Source organism: Heteronotia binoei, chromosome 20 (genome assembly GCF_032191835.1).
Source record: "Heteronotia binoei isolate CCM8104 ecotype False Entrance Well chromosome 20, APGP_CSIRO_Hbin_v1, whole genome shotgun sequence".
In the NCBI taxonomy this organism is placed as follows: domain Eukaryota; kingdom Metazoa; phylum Chordata; class Lepidosauria; order Squamata; family Gekkonidae; genus Heteronotia; species Heteronotia binoei.
In genome coordinates, this window is record NC_083242.1 from 30869515 (window position 1) to 30891456 (window position 21942).

A 21942-nucleotide genomic window follows, 5' to 3' on the forward strand; every position below is an offset into this window, starting at 1 on the left:
CGGGCCGTATGGCGGCATCTTTCCTCGACTTCTTTCACATCCCACAGTTTATTGAGATGTTTTACATTTCAAATAGCTGAGCTGGGAGGGGCTGTGGCTTAGTGGTAGAGCGTCTGCTTGGCATGCAGAAGGCTGCAGGTTCCATCCCCAGCTTCTCCAGTTGGAAGGGCCAGGTAGGAGGTGACGTGAAAGACTCTGGAGAGCCACTGCTACTCAGAGTAGACAAGACTGACTTGAATGAACTAAAGGTCTGATTTAGTATCAGGCATTCATGAGATACCAAAAAGCATTACAGGAAGTATCAAGGAGAACACCTACAAGACCATGTGGCTGTCCGTCAACCAGGAGTTCCCCTAGACATTTTTTTTTTTGAGAACAAAGGTTCTAGATCCTATGGTCTAGAACAGGGGTGGCCAACTTTGCTTTTAATGTAAGAGCCACATAGAATAAATGTCAGATGAAGGAAGGAAGGAAGGAAGGAAGGAAGGAAGGAAGGAAGGAAGGAAGGAAGGAAGGAAGGAAGGAAGGAAGGAAGGAAGGAAGGAAGGGACGGAGGGAGGGAGGGAGGGAGGGAGGAAGGAAGGAAGGAAGGAAGGAAGGAAGGAAGGAAGGAAGGGACGGAGGGAGGGAGGGAGGGAGGAAGGAAGGAAGGAAGGAAGGAAGGAAGGAAGGAAGGAAGGAAGGAAGGAAGGAAGGGAGGGAGGGAGGGAGGGAGGGAGGGAGAGAGAGAGAGAAAGAAAGAGGACGGGAGGGAGGGAGGGAAGGGAGGGAGGGAGAGAGAGAGGAAGGGAGGGAGGGAGGGAGAGAGAGAGGGAGGGAGGGAGGAAGGAAGGGAGGGAGGGAGGGAGGGAGAGAGAGAGGGAGGGAGGGAGAGGAAGGGAGGGAGGGAGGGAGGGAGGGAGGGAGGGAGGAAGGAAGGAAGGAAGGAAGGAAGGAAGGAAGGAAGGAAGGAAGGAAGGAAGGGAGGGAGGGAGGGAGAGAGAGAGAGAAAGAAAGAGGACGGGAGGGAGGGAGGGAAGGGAGGGAGGGAGAGAGAGAGGAAGGGAGGGAGGGAGGGAGAGAGAGAGGGAGGGAGGGAGGAAGGAAGGAAGGGAGGGAGGGAGGGAGAGAGAGAGGGAGAGAGAGAGAGAGAGGAAGGGAGGGAGGGAGGAAAGGAGGGAGGGAGCAAAATAGATGGGGAGAGAAAGGTGGAAATAAAGCAACTTTAAATGCATTCTCTACACCACTGACCAGCTTGGCAAAGTCATTTAAAGAGAGAAATGCCTTCTCCAAGCTGGCGGATGGGGCAGTGGAGGCTTGAAGAGCTACAAAGGAGCCACGTGTGGCTCCCAAGCTGCAGTTTGGCCCCCCCTTGTCTAGAACCTTTCCACTGAGCCACCATCTTCCTCTTGAGGAACAGAGGGGAGTACGCAAGTAATACAGAACTGTGAAAGAATCTTCAGGTTGGGTGCAGGGAAGGGCCGTGGCTCAGTGGCAGAGCATCCGCTTGGCATGCAGAAGGCCCCAGGTTCAATCCTCGGCGTCTCCAGCTAAAAGGATCAGATAGTAGGGGATGTGAAAGGCCTCAGTTTAAGACTCTGGAGAGCTGCTGCTAGCCTGAGCACACAAGACTGACCTTGATGGACCAAGGGTCTGCTTCAGTATATGGCAGCTTCATTTGTTCATGTGCGTATGTGAAATCTCTCCTCTGTGGACCTCCTGCCCCATGGAACTCAGCCCTCAGTAAGCCACATCTCAATCCACTTGTCCATGGTTTCTATCTACCCTTGGGTCTGAGCTATCACCATAATCGCTCTGTAGTGTCATATAAGAACATAAGAGAAGCCATGTTGGATCAGGCCAATGGCCCATCCAGTCCAACACTTTGTGTCACACAGTGGCCAAAAAAACCCAAAACACCAAGTGCCATCAGGAGGTTCACAAGTGGGGCCAGAAGCCCTTCCACTTTGCCCCCCTCTCAAGCACCAAGAATACAGAGCATCACTGCCCCCAGACAGTTCCAATAATATGCTGTGGCTAATATCCACTGATGACCTCTGCTCCATATTTTTATGCAATCCCTCTTGAAGCTGGCTATGCTTGTAGCCACCGCCACCTCCTGTGGCAGTGAATTCCACACGTTAATCACCCTTTGGGTGAAGATGTACCTCCTTTTATCCGTTCTAACCCGACTGCTCAGCAATTTCATCGAATGCCCACGAGTCTTGTATTGTGAGAAAGGGAGAAAAGTACTTCTTTCTCTACTTTCTCCATCCCATGCATAATCTTGTAAACCTCTATCATGTCACCCCGCAGTCGACGTTTCCCCAAGCTAAAGAGCCCCGAGCGTTTCAACCTTTCTTCATAGGGAAAGTATTCCAAACCTTTAATCATTCTAGTTGCCCTTTTCTGGACTTTCTCCAATGCTATAATATCCTTTTTGAGGTGCGGCGACCAGAACTGCACACAGTACTCCAAATGAGACCGCACCATCGATTTATGATACTGGCTGATTTGCTTTCAGTTCCCTTCTTAATCATTCCCAGCATGGCGTTGCCTTGACCAGAACGAGGGGATTCGGCGGACATCAGGTTTCCGTGACTCCACAGAGCTGATCGCAGCCTCTTTTCAGAGCCAGCCCCGCCATTAGGCAAACTAGGTGATCGCCTAGAGTGCTGGCCTTCCGGGGGCGCCAGATTGGGTGCCCCCACGAGACTCGGTGACATTATCAGTGCAGCGGGGGGTGCAAAAGTTAGCCTTACCTAGGCTGCCAGTCAGTCTTCCCTCTAAGCTGAGTTAGTGTGAGCCAGCTCACATTATTTTTTTTAGCTTCCGGCTCACGCATTTTTGGCTTCGCTCATGAAAAAAAAAATGGCCCCAGAACAAATAGATACCTTTAATGCAGTAGCTCACAAAATAGAATTTTTGCTCACAAGACTCCACAGCTTAGAGGGAGTACTGGTGTCAGACAGTCTAGGGAGAGCCAGTCTGGTGTAGTGGTTAAGTGTGTGGACTCTTATCTGGGAGAACCGGGGTTTGATTCCCCACTCCTCCACTTGCACCTGCTAGCATGGCCTTGGGTCAGCCATAGCTCTGGCAGAGGTTGTCCTTGAAAGGGCAGCTGCTGTGAGAGCCCTCTCCAGCCCCACCCACCTCACAGGGTGTCTGTTGTGGGGGAGGAAGGGAAAGGAGATTGTGAGCCGCTCTGAGACTCTGTCCTTGAAAGGGCAGCTGCTGTGAGAGCCCTCTCCAGCCCCACCCACCTCACAGGGTGTCTGTTGTGGGGGAGGAAGGTAAAGGAGATTGTGAGCCGCTCTGAGACTCTGTCCTTGAAAGGGCAGCTGCTGTGAGAGCCCTCTCCAGCCCCACCCACCTCACAGGGTGTCTGTTGTGGGGGAGGAAGGTAAAGGAGATTGTGAGCCGCTCTGAGACTCTTCGGAGTGGAGGGGCGGGATATAAATCCAATATGTTCTTCTATCTTCTAGGGCTAGCCCTGCCTCTTTTCCCAAAGGGAAGGAACAAGCATAAATATCATACACAATCTTGGAAGCTTGTGATTCTCTCCAGATTTGGTAATGCTAACAGGTCAGAGTGCCAACCAATGATTAAAAGGGGGGAAATTGATTTGTTAAGGATCAATGGCTTTGTGAAGCTGGACGTTCCGGATCTAGCAACCTCTGAACATCTCAGGGGTCATTTTGTAGAAAAATAGGTGGTGGAGCTCATTAGCATACCTCATTAGCATATGCCCCCCCCCCAGCCAAAAGCAACCCGATGCAAGAAAGGATCCAGCCAGCCTGGGGCTCTCCTTGGCTGCCCTCTCCCCCACAATCAAAAGGCCAGCACGTCATCCATTGCCCAAAATCACATAAGAAGTGGAGAAAGGGTGGCGTGGGCTTCTCCAGGGGTTAATGAGGGCTGCTGGGGGCATGGCAAAACCCCTGATGGCTGGCTGGCTGCCCGCTCTCCTCATCTAGGGATTGTTATGCAGCTGCACCTCCTATTCAGTGGACAAGGTAGGTGGGGAGGAGGAGGGGAACCCTCAGAAAGGTTCAGAAGCTGCGCTCCTGTGAGCTCCTGCTGAATTCAGGACCTGGAACATCTTAACACAGGGCCCATGCTGGGGACGGGGAGAGCCAGTTTGGTGTAGTGGTTAAGTGGGCGGACTCTTATCTGGGAGAACCGGGTTTGATTCCCCCCTCCTCCACTTGCAGCTGCTGGAATGGCCTTGGGTCAGCCACAGCTCTCTCAGGAGTTGTCCTTGAAAGGGCAGCTTCTGGGAGAGCTCTCTCAGCTCCACCTACCTCACAGGGTGTCTGTTGTGTGGGAGGAAGATAAAGGAGATTGTGAGCCACTCTGACTCTGAGTGGAAGGTGGGATATAAATCCAATATCTTCTTCTACTGCTTCAGACCAACGAAGCTGCCCACCTGGATCTATCAGTTTGGTGTCGTGGTGAAGTGTGGAGACTCTCCTCTGGGAGAACCAGGTTGGATTCCCCACTCCTCCACTTGCAGCTGCTGGAATGGCCTGGGGTCAGCCGCAGCTCTCGTAGGAGTTGTCCTTGAAAGGGCAGCTGCTGTGAGAGGCCTCTCAGCCCCACCCACCTCACAGGGTGTCTGTTGTGGGGGAGGAAGGGAAAGGAGATTGGAGGCTGCTCTGAGACTCTGTCCTTGAAAGGGCAGCTGCTGTGAGAGCCCTCTCCAGCCCCACCCACCTCACAGGGTGCCTGTTGTGGGGGAGGAAGGGAAAGGAGATCGGAGGCCGCTCTGAGACTCTGTCCTTGAAAGGGCAGCTGCTGTGAGAGCCCTCTCCAGCCCCACCCACCTCACAGGGTGTCTGTTGTGGGGGGAGGGAGAGAAAGGAGATTGTGAGCCGCTCTGAGACTGTGATTTAAAGAGAAGGGCAGGGTGTAAATCTGCAGCCTTCTCCTTCTTCTTCTCTGCAGAGATGGGGCCAGGCCAGAGGTTTGACCCACATCATCTCCAAATAGGGCTCGGCGACCGCCTTTTGCGCGGAAGCCCCGAATGCAACTTGAAAAAAGAAGGGGACTAGATGCAGTCCAGAGCTGTAGGAGCCACCACAGGGAAGGGAGACTGGAAAATGGCTTTCAGATGGCCTCAGGCCTTTGCCTCAGCAGGAGGAGAGTGAAAAGAAGCCCCCCCCCCCATGTCCCTTCACCAGCATGCTTTCTTGTCAGATCAAAGAGATTCACTGATGTCAGACAATCTGCCATTGAGGACCGGCATATGGGCATCGGGGTACCTGGCGTGAATCCAGATGAGTCTCTTGGGAGGCTGGCAGCTGGTCCTGCCCCAGAACTGCAGTTTCTACAAGGCAGCTCTGGGCCTCTGGGTTGGAGGGGCACCCCCCCCAATCATTCCCAGGGACCACGACTGCCGTTACGGAAAGAGGGAAAGTGACATGGCTAGTTTAAAAGCAGATTAGCGCTTTTTTTGCAAGCAATTAATTCCGTGCTTTTCTTTTCGAGCCATTTCTTTTAACCTCAATTCCTCTCTCCCCGCTGTATCACTGTTGCCTGTTCTCGCGCAGAGCCAGGGGTAAGAACATAAGAGAAGCCATGTCAGATCAAGCCAATGGCCCAGCCAGTCCAACACTCTGTGTCACATAAGAGAGGCCATGTTGGATCAGGCCAGTGGCCCATCCAGTCCAACACTCTGTGTCACACAGTGGCCAAAAAAATTTATACACACACACACACATTGTGTCTAATAGCCACTGATGGACCTCTGCACCATATTTTTATCTAAACCCCTCTTGAAGCTGGCTGTGCTTGTGGCTGCCACCACCTCCTGTGGCAGTGAATTCCACATGTTAATCTCCCTTTGGGTGAAGAAGGACTTCCTTTTATCCATTTTAACCTGTCTGCTCAGCAATTTCCTCGAATGCCCACGAGTTCTTGTAGTGTGAGAAAGGGAGAAAAGGACTTCTTTCTCTACTTTCTCCATCCCATGCATAATCTTGTAATTGTAAACCTCTATCATGTTACTGTGAGAAGTTATGTGTAAGGTTTGGCAGTTGGTATAATTGGATATGAAGTGAAGTGAAGTGGCCAAGTTTGCGGATGACACTAAATTGTTCAGGGTGGTGAGAACCAGAGAGGATTGTGAGGAACTCCAAAGGGATCTGTTGAGGCTGGGTGAGTGGGCATCAATGTGGCAGATGCGGTTCAATGTGGCCAAGTGCAAAGTAATGCACATTGGGGCCAAGAATCCCAGCTACAAATACAAGTTGATGGGGTGTGAACTGGCAGAGACTGACCAAGAGAGAGATCTTGGGGTCGTGGTAGATAACTCACTGAAAATGTCAAGACAGTGTGCATCTGCAATAAAAAAGGCCAACGCCATGCTGGGAATTATTAGGAAGGGGATTGAAAACAAATCAGCCAGTATCATAATGCCCCTGTATAAATCGATGGTGCGGTCTCATTTGGAGTACTGTGTGCAGTTCTGGTCGCCGCACCTCAAAAAGAATATTATAGCATTGGAGAAAGTCCAGAGAAGGGCAACTAGAATGATTAAAGGGCTGGAGCACTTTCCCTATGAAGAAAGGTTGAAACGCTTGGGACTCTTTAGCTTGGAGAAACGTCGACTGCGGGGTGACATGATAGAGGTTTACAAGATAATGCATGGGATGGAGAAAGCAGAGAAAGAAGTACTTTTCTCCCTTTCTCACAATACAAGAACTCGTGGGCATTCGATGAAATTGCTGAGCAGAAAGGTTAAAACGGATAAAAGGAAGTAGGGACGGTGGGGAGGGACGGTGGCTCAGTGGTAGAGCATCTGCTTGGGAAGCAGAAGGTCCCAGGTTCAATCCCTGGCATCTCCAAAAAAGGGTCCAGGCAAAGAGGTGTGAAAAACCTCAGCTTGAGACCCTGGAGAGCCGCTGCCAGTCTGAATAAATGGCCGAGGTCAGACGCACATAAACTGACAAGATGGGCATGGATGAAAGCCAGATGCATGTCGGATTTTATCGGGGAGGGACGGTGGCTCAGTGGTAGAGCATCTGCTTGGGAAGCAGAAGGTCCCAGGTTCAATCCCCAGCATCTCCAAAAAAGGGTCCAGGAAAATAGGTGTGAAAAACCTCAGCTTGAGACCCTGGAGAGCCGCTGCCAGTCTCAGAAGACAATACTGACTTTGATGGACCAAGGGTCTGATTCAGTAGAAGGCAGCTTCATATGTTCATATGTTCATATGAAGTCCTTCTTCACCCAAAGGGTGATTAACATGTGGAATTCACTGCCACAGGAGGTGGTGGCGGCCACAAGCATAGCCACCTTCAAGAGGGGTTTAGATAAAAATATGGAGCACAGGTCCATCAGTGGCTATTAGCCACAGTGTATGTGTGTATATAATTTTTTTTTTTGCCACTGTGTGACACAGAGTGTTGGACTTGATGGGCCGTTGGCCTGATCCAACATGGCTTCTCTTATGTTCTTATGATACTATGTAACTAGAAGTACAGAATGCATGTGCTCCTTTTTGTTGAGCAGATTGTACTCGACGCCTTATTGGTTAAGGGGTATGACGTGTATGAGGAAATAAAAGGAGCTGCTGGAGAGGCTGAGGGATCATTCATTCCCTGTGCAGCTGTACTCGAGCATGCTTTGCAATCTTTAAATCTGTCTCCTGTCTACCTTTCTTGTTCACACCATTATATTGTTGGGGCTGGACTCCAACAAGTGGTGCTTCGTGTGAGGCTTCCAAGAGAGCAATCTTTTAGACTCTGTTCGTCCACCACCCATGCCTGGCAAGGATTTCAGGCGCGCCACACATCTTCGGATCCCGGGTGAGTGTGACTGGTCAGGATAGAACACATCGGCAACTATGGGTTCCTCACTGTCCGTTGAACAACAAGCCTTTTCTCAAGACCTCCTCTTTCTACTCACTAAAGAAGGACACTCTGTTACAAAGAAGGAGGTTGAAGATTTAGTAAAAGCTATTGATGATGTATGTCCATGGGTCCCCGAAAGAGGAACCCTTAAGTTGAAGGACTGGGTAAAAATTGGCGGCCATTTCCAAGATCACCCTCGGGTGACGGCCAGAGTTCTGTTTACATGGTCCAAGGTCCGAGCATGTTTGAAAGGGCTTACACCGAACAATATTTTGTTTAATCAGCAAATGGAGGCACACCCGTCACCTATGGCTTCCCTGCCACGACTTTTGCCGCCCGCCTCCGCACCACCTTATGCCCCGTCTTTAAAAAACGGATGAGCGGCATTTTGCGTCTCGCAAACCACCTGATGATCATGACACGGACACTGAGGACCCTGGGTTTCCCTTAGCCCCCGTCATACAGCCGGACCGCTCGGCCGCCTTTGCGGCAGCTGTTTCCGCCGCAGTCCTGGAAGAAGGGGACATTACTAACAAAGAGAAAGAAAGGATGAAGGGGAAAGAAAAAGATGCCCGCTACACCAATGGGCACCTCTTCACTTCCATCACTGTTTCCGGCATGACCATGTGTTTTGCCTGTAACAAGAGCATCACAGCCAAAGAGGCGCTGAGTTGTCCCAACTGCAATGTCACCGTCCCCAACCGCTGCAAGGATACTTTACCAAATTGTACCAAAGTCAAGCAGAAGCATCAAAAGGCAGCCTTGCTCAAGAACAATTCAGCTTTGCAGTCGGTGTCCCTGAGGAACAAAACAACCATTAGGGAACGCCCCAGTTCTGCCATCTACCCCTCAGAGAGCTTCCGCCAGACCCTGCTGGGATCCCGCCAGGGCCGCCCCACTTTGTCCCTTTCCAAAAGTGTCTCTACCACCAACATTGCAGGGACTTTCAAGGATGAATCTCCCTTGGGCATCAGAAGAATCCTGTCCCAGTCCACCGATTCCCTTAACATGCGCAACCGAACACTGTCAGTAGAATCACTCATTGATGACGGAGCTGAAGTCATCTACAGTCAGCTGATGAGTGATTTTGAGATGGGGGAGAAGGACTTTGAGGCCGATTCCTGGAGCCTGGCAGTGGACAATAATTTTTTGCAGCAGCACAAGAAGGAGGTCATAAAACGACAAGATGTCATTTATGAGTTGATTCAGACAGAGCTCCACCATGTACAGACGCTGAAGATCATGACCAACCTCTTCCGGAAGGGAATGTTGGAAGACCTCCAGATGGACCCAGCTGTAGTGCAGAGCATGTTCCCCTGCGTGGACGAGCTCAGTGAAATCCACGACCGCTTCCTCGTGCAACTCCTTGAGCGCCGCAAGGAGTCGCTAGCCACCGACAGCAACAAGAATTTTGTCATCAACCGGCTGGGAGACATCCTTGTGCAGCAGTTTTCAGGCACCAGTGCCGAGCAAATGAAAAAGGCCTACTCAGAGTTCTGCAGCTGCCACAGCAAGGCAGTGAAGCTTTACAAAGAACTCTTCACCCGGGACAAGAGATTCCAGCAGTTCATCCGAAGGCTGACACGGTCATCGGCATTACGCCGTCATGGTGTGCAGGAGTGCATCCTTCTGGTCACCCAGCGCATCACTAAATACCCTGGGCTAATTGACAGAATGCTGCAGAACTCCAAAGATAATGAAATGGGTCAGAGGAACCATTGCCGCGTCCCCTTGTTACATACAGGAAACTGCCAGATCCAAATTGGCACGGCCCTGTGCCTTTAATTACTTGGGGAAGAGGATACGCAGCTGTCGCTGAAGAAAAAGGACCTTTGTGGGTCCCAGCTCGAGGTATTCGGCCATGGCGTGGACTTCCTACATCGTGAATCTTATTGATGGATTCAGACTTGGATTTAGAGCAGACTCGGGTTACTGGAAAGATAACAACAACCATCCATCATATGGAAGAATTTACTCATAATGCTCCTTTTGGTGCAGGCTCCCTATCTGTTGACAGTTGGTGGTCTGTACTGTAGAAATGGCTTCCAGATGTGGGATGGTTGCAGTAATATTGTACAATTTTAATGTTAGGTTTGTTCACATTAATAGTATGATGTTGTTTTATTCAACATATTTTTTCATTGTTTTATGTTTTTTAGTCTTGTGGATTTAAACCTCCTTCCGTGGCCTTGGTGGCTCGTAAGCGAGCCTTTTAATTACAGTATCAGGCCTTTCCCACAGAAGAATACAGTAGATGGGTTGGCCATAGGCCGCCTTTCCAGGAGTCTTTATTTTTGAATATATATAATTGGCAAAGTTTGTCAACAAAAAATAAATATAAAGGGAGGAGATGTGAGAAGTTATGTGTAAGGTTTGGCAGTTGGTATAATTGGATACTATGTAACTAGAAGTACAGAATGCATGTGCTCCTTGTTGTTGAGCTGATTGTACTCGACGCCTTATTGGTTAAGGGGTATGACGTGTATGAGGAAATAAAAGGAGGTGCTGGAGAGGCTGAGGGATCATTCCCTGTGCAGCTGTACTCGAGCATGCTTTGCAATCTTTAAATCTGTCTCCTGTCTACCTTTCTTGTTCACACCATTATATTGTTGGGGCTGGACTCCGACATGTCACCCCGCAGTCGACGTTTCTCCAAGCTAAAGAGTCCCAAGTGTTTCAACCTTTCTTCGTAGGGAAAGTGTTCCAGACCTTTAAGCGTTCTACTTGCCCTTTTCTGCACCTTTTCCAATGCTATGATATCCTTTTTGAGGTGGGTCTATCTGGAGGCCTCGATGTTCACCACCAGCCCCTTTCTCCAGACTCCAGCCCTGTATGCAGGACCCATGGACAAGTTTGGTGTGGCGGTTAGAGTGCCAGACCAGGATCTAGGAGATAGGAGTTCAAATCCCCAGTGCCATGGGAGAACGCTGGGTGGCCTTGGGCAGGTCGTAGACTTGTAGCATCCCCTACCTCCTTGCTGCAAGCGTATTACGGAAGGGGTAATGATGTAAGGAGAGAAAGGCAGGGTTTATATGAAGTAAATAATAATAAATAAGTTAATGCGGCAGGACCACATGTGTGCTGTCCCTGCTTCCTCCCTTCATGTGATTCCTAGCTCATGATCACTGTGCTTTGGAGTGAAGGAAGTGTCCTCATGTCCCCCCACCAATAAGAACAGAAGAGAAGTCATGTTGGATCAGGCCAATGGCCCATCCGGTCCAACACTCTGTGTCACACAGTGGCCAAAAAGACCAGGTGCCATTAGGAGGGCCACCAGTGGGGCTAGAAGCCCTCCCACTGTGCCACCCCCCCCAAGCACCAAGAATACAGAGCATCACTGCGCCAGACATAAGAATATAAGAGAAGCCATGTTGGATCAGGCCAATGGCCCCTCCAGTCCAACACTCTGTGTCACATAAGAACATAAGAGAAGCCATGTTGGATCAGGCCAATGGCCCATCCGGTCCAACACTCTGGGTCACATAAGAACATAAGAGAAGCCATGTTGGATCAGGCCAATGGCCCCTCCAGTCCAACACTCTGTGTCACATAAGAACATAAGAGAAGCCATGTTGGATCAGGCCAATGGCCCATCCGGTCCAACACTCTGGGTCACATAAGAACATAAGAGAAACCATGTTGGATCAGGCCAATGGTCCATCCAGTCCAATACTCTGTGTCACACAGTGGCCAAAAAAACCATGTGCCATCAGAAGGGCCACCAGTGGGGCTAGAAGCCCTCCCACTGTGCCCCCCCCTAAGCACCAAGAATACAGAGCATCACTACGCCAGACATAAGAATATAAGAGAAGCCATGTTGGATCAGGCCAATGGCCCATCCAGTCCAACACTCTGTGTCACACAGTGGCCAAAAAACCCATGTGCCATCAGGAGGGCCACCAGTGGGGCTAGAAGCCCTCCCACTGTGCCCCCCCCTAAGCACCAAGAATACAGAGCATCACTGCCCCAGACAGAGTGTTTCAACAATAGGCTGTGGCTAGTAGCCACGGATGGACCTCTGCTCCAGATGCTTATCCAATCCCCTCTTGAAGCTGTCTATGCTTGTTGCTTCCTCCACCTCCTGTGGCCGTGAATTCCAAGTGTTAATCACCCTTTGGGTGAAGGAGTACTTCTTTTCATCAGTTCTAACCCGACTGCCAAGTTCCAACCCAATGATCTGTAATATTCAAAAAAACGAGTCACCAATCACAGGACAGAAGAGGTTCACACAGACACTTCGACCAAGCCATGCTTACAAGCAGGCCTTGAATTCAGCAGGAGCACACAGGAGCGCAGTCCTTGGATGAGTTCCACCACCTGTTTCTCTACAAAAACAACCCCTGCTTACGACCAGCCAATCGCAAGGAGGCTGGGGTGGAGCCAGTGGGCCTGTGCCCTGTATTCATTCGATGCTCAGAGGGGCAGTCTGTACAACTCTTGTGAGAGCTGTGGCTGACCCAAGGCCATTCCAGCAGCTGCAAGTGCAGGAGTGGGGGATCAAACCCGGTTCTCCCAGATAAGAGAGCTATGGCTGACCCACGGCCATTCCAGCAGCTGCAAGTGGAGGAGTGGGGAATCCAACCCGGTTCTCCCAGATAAGAGAGCTATGGCTGACCCAAGGCCATTCCAGCAGCTGCAAGCGCAGGAGTGGGGAATCAAACCCGGTTCTCCCAGATAAGAGAGCTATGGTTGACCCAAGGCCATCCCAGCAGCTGCAAGTGGAGGAGTGGGGAATCAAACCCAGTTCTCCCAGATAAGAGAGCTATGGCTGACCCAAGGCCATCCCAGCAGCTGCAAGTGCAGGAGTGGGGAATCAAACCCGGTTTTCCCAGATAAGAGAGCTATGGCTGACCCAAGGCCATCCCAGCAGCTGCAAGTGGAGGAGTGGGGAATCAAACCCAGTTCTCCCAGATAGGAGAGCTATGGCTGACCCAAGGCCATCCCAGCAGCTGCAAGCGGAGGAGTGGGGAATCAAACCCGGTTCTCCCAGATATGAGAGCTATGGCTGACCCAAGGCCATTCCAGCAGCTGCAAGCGCAGGAGTGGGGAATCAAACCCGGTTCTCCCAGATAAGAGAGCTCTGGCTGACCCAAGGCCATTCCAGCAGGTGCAAGTGGAGGAGTGGGGAATCAAACCTGGTTCTCCCAGATAAGAGAGCTATGGCTGACCCAAGGCCATTCCAGCAGCTGAAAGTGGAGGAGTGGGGAATCAAACCCGGTTCTCCCATATAAGAGAGCTCTGGCTGACCCAAGGCCATTCCAGCAGCTGCAAGTGGAGGAGTGGGGAATCAAACCCGGTTCTCCCAGATAAGAGAGCTATGGCTGACCCAAGGCCATTCCAGCAGCTGCGAGTGGAGGAGTGGGGAATCAAACCCGGTTCTCCCAGATAAGAGAGCTATGGCTGACCCAAGGCCATTCCAGCAGCTGCAAGTGGAGGAGTGGGGAATCAAACCCGGTTCTCCCAGATAAGAGAGCTCTGGCTGACCCAAGGCCATTCCAGCAGGTGCAAGTGGAGGAGTGGGGAATCAAACCCGGTTCTCCCAGATAAGAGAGCTATGGCTGACCCAAGGCCATTCCAGCAGCTGCAAGTGGAGGAGTGGGGAATCAAACCCGGTTCTCCCAGATAAGAGAGCTATGGCTGACCCAAGGCCATTCCAGCAGCTGCGAGTGGAGGAGTGGGGAATCAAACCCGGTTCTCCCATATAAGAGAGCTCTGGCTGACCCAAGGCCATTCCAGCAGCTGCAAGTGGAGGAGTGGGGAATCAAACCCGGTTCTCCCAGATAAGAGAGCTATGGCTGACCCAAGGCCATTCCAGCAGCTGCGAGTGGAGGAGTGGGGAATCAAACCCGGTTCTCCCAGATAAGAGAGCTATGGCTGACCCAAGGCCATTCCAGCAGCTGCAAGTGGAGGAGTGGGGAATCAAACCCGGTTCTCTCAGATAAGAGAGCTCTGGCTGACCCAAGGCCATTCCAGCAGCTGAAAGTGGAGGAGTGGGGAATCAAACCCGGTTCTCCCATATAAGAGAGCTATGGCTGACCCAAGGCCATTCCAGCAGCTGCAAGCGCAGAAGTGGGGAATCAAACCCGGTTCTCCCAGATAAGAGTCCGCACGCTTAACTACTATCCCAAACTGGGTCTCTGGGTGGGATTGGGGAGGGTGGGATTCAGGGGGAGGAGGGAGTTGAGCAGGGTGTAATGCCAGAGAGTCCACCTTCTAAGCCAGCTGTTTTCTCCGGAGGAACTGATCTCCATCGCCTGGAGTTCCGTTGAAACCCCTGAAGAACTCCAGGCCCCGCCAGGAAGCTGGCAACCCTATCCCTTTTCTCTCCCAACTGTTTTATCATCTTTCATTGTTTTCAGTACAATAATCTGTTTTCTCTGGCAGCGCCGCAGAGCCGCCCACCTGCCTTCCCAGGGTGAGATTTCAGCTCAGAGCCAGTTGCTCGAGAAAAAAAAAACCCCGAAAATAAAATTCACAGCTTCCGTGGTGCCAGCAAACTCCCGAGGATAAGCTGGGTACCGAGCCAAACGCACGGTCCTGCCCATTCAAACAGCGTTTCGGAACAAGCACGAGGCCAGAGATCAGCTCTGCCGCTGCCAGCTCCCCGTGCTCTGTAGGGAAGTCACGGCTCGCTTTACCTTAACAGGATGACCGGTAGACAAAGATGTGGCCAAAGGCGGCCTGGCGGAGAATGACCCTCAGCGTGACATTGAGGGCTTCTTCCTTTCTTTAAGCCGACTTGGGGAGGATTTCAGCCGATCCTGGTTAATCGCTACAGTCCCTTCATCCGTTCTCGGCCTGTTGTGGGCGCGTCTAAGCTGGCCCGCCGGTCATTTTTACTGCGTGTCATAAGTCTCTTGAACATTTCAGCCCTTCTTTCGCTCTTTTTTTTTTTAAAAAAAAAAGGGGGTGGGAAAGCAGTGGATTTAGTTCCTCCTGGGAAGAATAAGAAGATATTGGATTTATATCCCGCCCTCCACTCCGAAGAGTCTCAGAGCGGCTCACAATCTCCTTTACCTTCCTCCCCCACAACAGACACCCTGTGAGGTGGATGGGGCTGGAGAGGGCTCTCACAGCAGCTGCCCTTTCAAGGACAGAGTCTCAGAGCGGCCTACAATCTCCTTTCCCTTCCTCCCCCACAACAGACACCCTGTGAGGTGGATGGGGCTGGAGAGGGCTCTCACAGCAGCTGCCCTTCCAAGGACAGAGTCTCAGAGCGGCTCACAATCTCCTTTTCCTTCCTCCCCCACAACAGACACCCTGTGAGGTGGGTGGGGCTGAGAGAGCTCTCACAGCAGCTGCCCTTTCAAGGACAGAGTCTCAGAGCGGCTCACAATCTCCTTTACCTTCCTCCCCCACAACAGACGCCCTGTGAGGTGGGTGGGGCTGGAGAGGGCTCTCCCAGCAGCTGCCCTTTCAAGGACAGAGTCTCAGAGCGGCCTACAATCTCCTTTCCCTTCCTCCCCCACAACAGACACCCTGTGAGGTGGGTGGGGCTGGAGAGGGCTCTCACAGCAGCTGCCCTTTCAAGGACAGAGTCTCAGAGCGGCTCACAATCTCCTTTCCCTTCCTCCCCCACAACAGACACCCTGTGAGGTGGGTGGGGCTGGAGAGGGCTCTCCCAGCAGCTGCCCTTTCAAGGACAGAGTCTCAGAGCGGCCTACAATCTCCTTTCCCTTCCTCCCCCACAACAGACACCCTGTGAGGTGGGTGGGGCTGGAGAGGGCTCTCACAGCAGCTGCCCTTTCAAGGACAGAGTCTCAGAGCGGCTCACAATCTCCTTTCCCTTCCTCCCCCACAACAGACACCCTGTGAGGTGGGTGGGGCTGGAGAGGGCTCTCACAGCAGCTGCCCTTTCAAGGACAGAGTCTCAGAGCGGCTCACAATCTCCTTTCCCTTCCTCCCCCACAACAGACACCCTGTGAGGTGGGTGGGGCTGGAGAGGGCTCTCACAGCAGCTGCCCTTTCAAGGACAGAGTCTCAGAGCGGCCTACAATCTCCTTTCCCTTCCTCCCCCACAACAGACACCCTGTGAGGTGGGTGGGGCTGGGGAGGGCTCTCCCAGCAACTGCCCTTTCAAGGACAACCTCTGCCAGAGCTCTGGCTGACCCAGGGCCATTCCAGCAGGTGCAAGTGGAGGAGTGGGGAATCAAACCCGGTTCTCCCAGATAAGAGTCTGCACACTTAACCACTACACCAAACTGGCTCTGCACCAAACTGTGACCTTGTCGCTCGTGCTCATAGGAAACAGGGAGGGGAACACGATTCAGCACTAGAGCATCCCGGGAGCAGGGATATAGGTGATCCCAGGAGTAGAGATCAAGGAGCAGGTGAAGGGAGTGCCCCAGGTTCAATCCCCGGTAGGAAAAAAAAGGAGAAAGAGTCCCGCCCCTGTGCAAACACCGCGTCGTTACCAACCTATGGGGTGACGTCACACTATGATGTTTTCTTGGCAGAATTTTAACGGGGTGGTTTGCCATTACCTTCCCTGGTCATCTACTCTTTACCCCCAGCAAGCTGGGGACTCGTTTTACCCACCTCAGAAGGATGGAAGACTGAGTCAACAGTGAGCTGGCTATCTGAACCCAGCTGTTTTGTTGTTGTTGTTCAGTTGCACAGTCGAGTCTGACTCTTTGTGACCCCCTGGACCAAGTCACGCCAGGCCCTCTGTCCTGTCTTTCACCATCCTCCAAAGTTCGCTTAAATTCATGTTAGTGACATCAGTAATGCTGTCCAGCCATCTCCTCTTTTGCTGTCCCCTTCTTCTTTCGCCTTCTGTCTTTCCCAGCATCAGGGTCTTCTCCAGGGAGTGCTCCCTTCTCATTTGGTGGCCAGAGTATTTGAGCTTCAGCTTCAGCATCTGACCTTCCAGGGAACAGTCAGGGCTGATTTCCCTTAGGACTGACTGATTGGATCTTCTTGCAGTCCAAGGGACTCTCAAGAGTCTTCTCCAGTGAGTGCTCCCATCTCATTGGGTGGCCAAAGTCTTTGAGCTTCAGCTTCAGCATCTGACCTTCCAGGGAACAGTCAGGGCTGATTTCCCTTAGGACTGACTGATTGGATCTTCTTGCAGTCCAAGGGACTCTCAAGAGTCTTCTCCAGTGAGTGCTCCCATCTCATTGGGTGGCCAAAGTCTTTGAGCTTCAGCTTCAGCATCTGACCTTCCAGGGAACAGTCTGGCTTGATTTCCCTTAGGACTGACTGATTGGATCTTCTTGAAGTTCAAGGGACTTTCAAGAGTCTTCTCCAGCACCACAGCTCAAATGTGTCTATTCTTCTGTGCTCAGCCTTCCTTATGGTCCAAATCTCACAGCCATACATTACTACTGGGAATATCATTGCTTTGACATCCTCCAAAGTACACTCAAATTCATATTAGTTACATCAGTAATGCTGTCCAGCCATCTCCTCTTTTGCCGCCCCTTCTTCTTTTGCCTGCTGTCTGTATAGCACCTATTTCTATCTATTTTTATATTTTTATATTTTTATATTTTTCTATTTTCTATTTTCTATTTTTAAACTTTAATTAATTTATAACTGTACCATTTAAATCATTGTGTATCTGTTTTAACCAAATCATGGCTTGCCATGTCTGTGAGCCGCCCTGAGCCTGCCTTTTGGCGGGGGAGGGCGGGATATAAGAATAAAATTTGCTTTGCTTTGCTTTGCTTCCCAGCATCAGGGTCTTCTCCAGGGAGTGCTCCCTTCTCGTTGGATGGCCAAAGTCTTTGAGCTTCAGCTTCAGCATCTGACCTTCCAGGGAACAGTCAGGGTTGATTTCCCTTAGTCTGAGTTGATCTTCTTGCAGTCCAAGGGACTCTCAAGATTCTTCTCCAGCATCACATCTCAAAAGCATCTATTCTTCTGCGCTCGACTTTCCTTATGGTCCAGCTCTCACAGCCATACACTACTACTGGGAATACCATTGCTTGACTTTACGGACTTTTGTTTAGCAGGGTATCTGCAGCTAAAAACAGATCAGGAGAAAAGAGCAAGAGTCCTGGCACTTTAATGACTAACAAAATTTGTGATAGGGGATGAGCTTTTGTGAATCGCTGCTTCATCAGATACAGCTAGAATGGGAGTCCCAACTGTCCTTATATCTCAGTAATTGGAGTGATTTCAGATGCTGAATGACAATAGCAGGCAAGTGGCAATAACCGGTGAACGAAAATAGAAAGTGTGATTGGATTAGGTATGATATGCAGTGGGGAAGTAGGCATGGAGAAATCAGTATTTGTAATTAGAAGAAGATGATATTGGATTTATATCCCGCCCTCCACTCCGAAGAGTCTCAGAGCGGCTCACAATCTCCTTTCCCTTCCTCCCCCACAACAGACACCCTGTGAGGTGGGTGGGGCTGGAGAGGGCTCTCACAGCAGCTGCCCTTTCAAGGACAGAGTCTCAGAGCGGCCTACAATCTCCTTTCCCTTCCTCCCCCACAACAGACACCCTGTTAAGTGGGTGGGGCTGGAGAGGGCTCTCACAGCAGCTGCCATTTCAAGGACAACCTCTGCCAGAGCTATGGCTGACCCAAGGCCATGCTAGCAGGTGCAAGTGGAGGAGTGGGGAATCAAACCCGGTTCTCCCAGATAAGAGTCTGCACACTTAACCACTACACCAAACTTGCTCTCCAAGTTAGGCAGGAAACCTAGGTCTCCATTCAGTCCAGGAGGACGCATTGCCTTGAGCTGCATTGTCAGTTGCAATTCAGCAGTCCTGATCTAAAAAGATCATGGAGTAGGTGACAGGAAGGACTGAGGCCCTGTCTTAGTGGTGGAGTGTCCACTTAGCATGCAGAAGGTTTCAGGTGCAATCCCTGGTGAATGCTGCCACATTATACCCCACTGAGGTCCATCTCCTCCCAAACCCTGCCCCTCAAACTCCACCCCCCAAAAAATCTCCAGGCATTTCTCAGGCTTAGTGGTGGGATATCTGCTTGGCATGAAGAATTTCCCAGGTTCACTCCCCGGCATCTTTAACTAAGAAGATCAGTGAATATGTGATGGGAAGAACCTTAGTCTGAGGCACTGGATCAGTGGTGAAGAATCAACTTTGCATATAGAATGCCCCAGCTGCAATCCCTGGCATCTTCAGGTATGAAGATTAAGGAGTAGGTGATGAAGAAGACCTCAACCTAGGGTTGCATCCGCCAGGTGCTATGTGGAGCTCTCCTGGAATTGCAACTGATGCCCAGGTTGAAAAACAAGGTGCCACAAATTGGGCACTTCCACACACACTAAATGACACACTTTCACTCCACTTTCAATGCACTTTGCACCTGGATCGCACTGTGTGAAAGGGCAAAATCCACTAGCAAAAGGTTGCTGAAGTGGACTGAAACTGTGGTATTCAGCATGTGTGAACACACCCATTGTGTTAATCATCAATGTGGTACTGAACTCTTGTTCTTTTCTACTGCTACAGATATAAGAACAGAAGAGAAGCCATGTTGGATCAGGCCAATGGCCCATCCAGTCCAACATTCTGTGTCACACAGCAGCCAAAAAAAACCCAGGGGCAATTAGGTGGTCTATCAGTGGAGCCAGGACACTAGAAGCCCCCCCCCATCCCACTGTGCCCCCCCCAAGCACCAAGAATACAGAGCATCACTGCCCCAGACATAAGAACAGAAGAGAAGCCATGTTGGATCAGGCCAACGGTCCATCTAGTCCATCACTCTGTGTCACACAGCAACCCAAAAAAACCCAGGTGCCATCAGGAGGTCCATCAGTGGGGCCAGGACACTAGAATCCCTCCCACTGTGCCCCCCCCCCAAGCACCAAGAATACAGAGCATCACAGCCCCAGACATAAGAACAGAAGAGAAGCCATGTTGGATCAGGCCAACAGTCCATCCAGTCCATCACTCTGTGTCGCACAGTTGCCAAAAATACCCAGGTGCCATCAGGAGGTCCATCAGTGGGTCCAGGACACTAGAAGCCCTCCCACTGTGCCCCCCCCCCCCCAGCACCAAGAATACAGAGCATCACAGCCCCAGACATAAGAACAGAAGAGGAGCCATGCTGGATCACATCAATGGTCCATCCAGTTCAACACTCTGTGCCGCGCAGTGGCCAAAAAGCCCCAGGTGCCATCAGGAGGTCCATCAGTGGGTCCAGGACACTATAAGCCCTCCCACTGTGCCCCCCCACAAGCACCAAGAGAGTTCCAACAGTACACTGTGGCTAATAGACAGACTAACGTGGCTACCTATCTTCAACTAATGTGTGACATGGACAATACTGCCTCCAGGGTTAGATCTTGGATTTTGAAGTATAAAAGAACAATGGAAAGGAAAGGATGGCTATTGGAGAGGACTGGCCCATGACCCACTCTCAGGGAATTCATGCCCCCCCCCCCTTTTGGGTCTCAAACCACAGGTTGAGAAACACTGATGTAGACCATATTTCCAATAGTCTTATCTGGAGGTTACAGTAATGTGGATTTGTGTAGCTAGGGTAGCATGATCAAAACACAAGGCCAGCTGAACAAGTCGTGTCAAAGTGAAAGAAGATATTAGGGTTTGTAGAATCTTTCGGGCTCAAGTGCCGTGTTCTACTGGAGAAAGTTTTCCTTCCAGAGGTTTTGTTCTCAGCTGCGGAGGACATCCTCAGTGGCGTTGCAGCCGGAGCAGGCGCTCAGACCTTCTTGGCTGCTGTGCATTAAGTGGGGCCAGGGCTGCTGGAGAGCTGCTATTTCTAGGCTGGAGAGGGTGTGATGAAAGGGCAATAGGTTTGTGGATGTGCCCATTGTTTGGTGGGGCTTCCTGGAAGGGTAGTGATAAGGAAACTGGCTGTTGAATGTGACTATTGTTCTGTGTTAATTGCTGGGAGGGTTGGAAGGGGTGTGCAGATAAGGAAGATGGTTGTTGACTGTGCTGATTGTTCTGTGGAATGTGCTGGTTGTTCTGAGACTTTCTGCAATTTATAGTCTGTAGGATGTTTTGCAGACCTGGGTACCAAGATTGGTGGATGAAAATGCCTTATTCCTTTCTGTTAAAATTGGGCTGGTGTTTGTAAATCTCAATAGCTTCTCTGTTCAAGAATAGCTTCTTTGTTCAGCAGCCAAGAAGGTCAGAGCGCCTGCTCCGGCTGCAACGCCACTGAGGATGTTCTCCGCAGCTGAGAACGAAACGTCTGGAAGGAAAACTTTCTCCAGTAGAACACGGCTCTTGAGCCCGAAGGATTCTACAAACCCTAATGATGTTGCCAGCCGTGAAAACCTGAAATCTTTGAAAGAAGATACTCCTATGAACAGCACCGACATGCTTATCCATTAACAAGGGTGGGCCCAGTGGGGCCTTGGAATTCTTAAGTGGCTCTATTAAGGATGGCAAGTGCTCTGAACATCTGGACATACAAGCCTCCTGGGCTCCACAGACTCTGGGAAATGTAGTTCTCCCTGGGGATCCAAGTTCTTAGCAGGGTCAAGAGATACAGCCCTCTTACAAGAATGCTTTTGTAGTTTGCCATTGGAGTCTGTTGGCCTCTCTCCTGGTCACCCACAACTGTCTTTGTCAGTAGGGTTGCCAGTCTCCAGGTGGGGGCAGGGGATCCCCTGGCTTGGAGGCTCTCTCCCCGCTGCAGGGTCAACAGAAAGTAGAGCGGGGGGGGGAGGGAAAACGCCTGCTGGGCACTCCATTATTCCCTATGGAGACCAGTGCCCACAGAGGATAATGGAGAATTGATCCGTGGTTATCTGGGGCTCTGGGGGGCTCTTTTGTGAACTAGAGGCACCAAATTTTCAGCATAGCACCCAGTGCCTCTCCTCAAAAGACCTCCCAAGTTTCAAAAAGATTCGACGAGGGGGTACAATTCTGTGAGCCTCCAAACAAGATGTCCCTATCCTTCATTATTTCCAATGGAGGGAAGGCATTTAAAAGGCGTGCGGTCCCTTTCAATGCGATGGCCAGAACTCCCTTTGGCGCTCAATTAAGCTTGTCACCACCTTGCTCCTCCTGGCTCCACCCTCAAAGTCTCCAGCTATTTCTTGAATTGAACTTGACAACCCCGTTCGTCAGGTGAGTTTTCAGATAAGGGGATAAAGCCAGGGTAGGGTTCATAGAACTGAGAACTGGAAGGGCATGCGGGGAGATCTAGTTGCTGACT

The 21942-nt window shown here is 51.0% G+C and overlaps 2 protein-coding genes across 5 annotated transcripts in view; one reads left to right on the forward strand and one right to left on the reverse strand.

Annotated features, from left to right (window-relative positions):
* LOC132588152 (protein ELFN1-like) overlaps positions 1–21942 on the reverse strand; it is a 644710-nt gene that overhangs the window by 411294 nt on the left and 211474 nt on the right. The gene's annotated exons all lie outside the window — the stretch shown is intronic.
* On the forward strand, positions 8361–9617 carry LOC132588275 (rho guanine nucleotide exchange factor 2-like). The gene has a single exon (XM_060260637.1). It carries the CDS (start codon positions 8382–8384, stop codon positions 9615–9617), a length of 1236 nt encoding a protein of 411 aa, XP_060116620.1. The 5' UTR covers positions 8361–8381.

Bases quoted from the DNA above. Each gene is read 5' to 3' on its own strand.
- LOC132588275 (XM_060260637.1), top strand. From the start codon at position 8,382: ATGAAGGGGAAAGAAAAAGATGCCCGCTACACCAATGGGCACCTCTTC.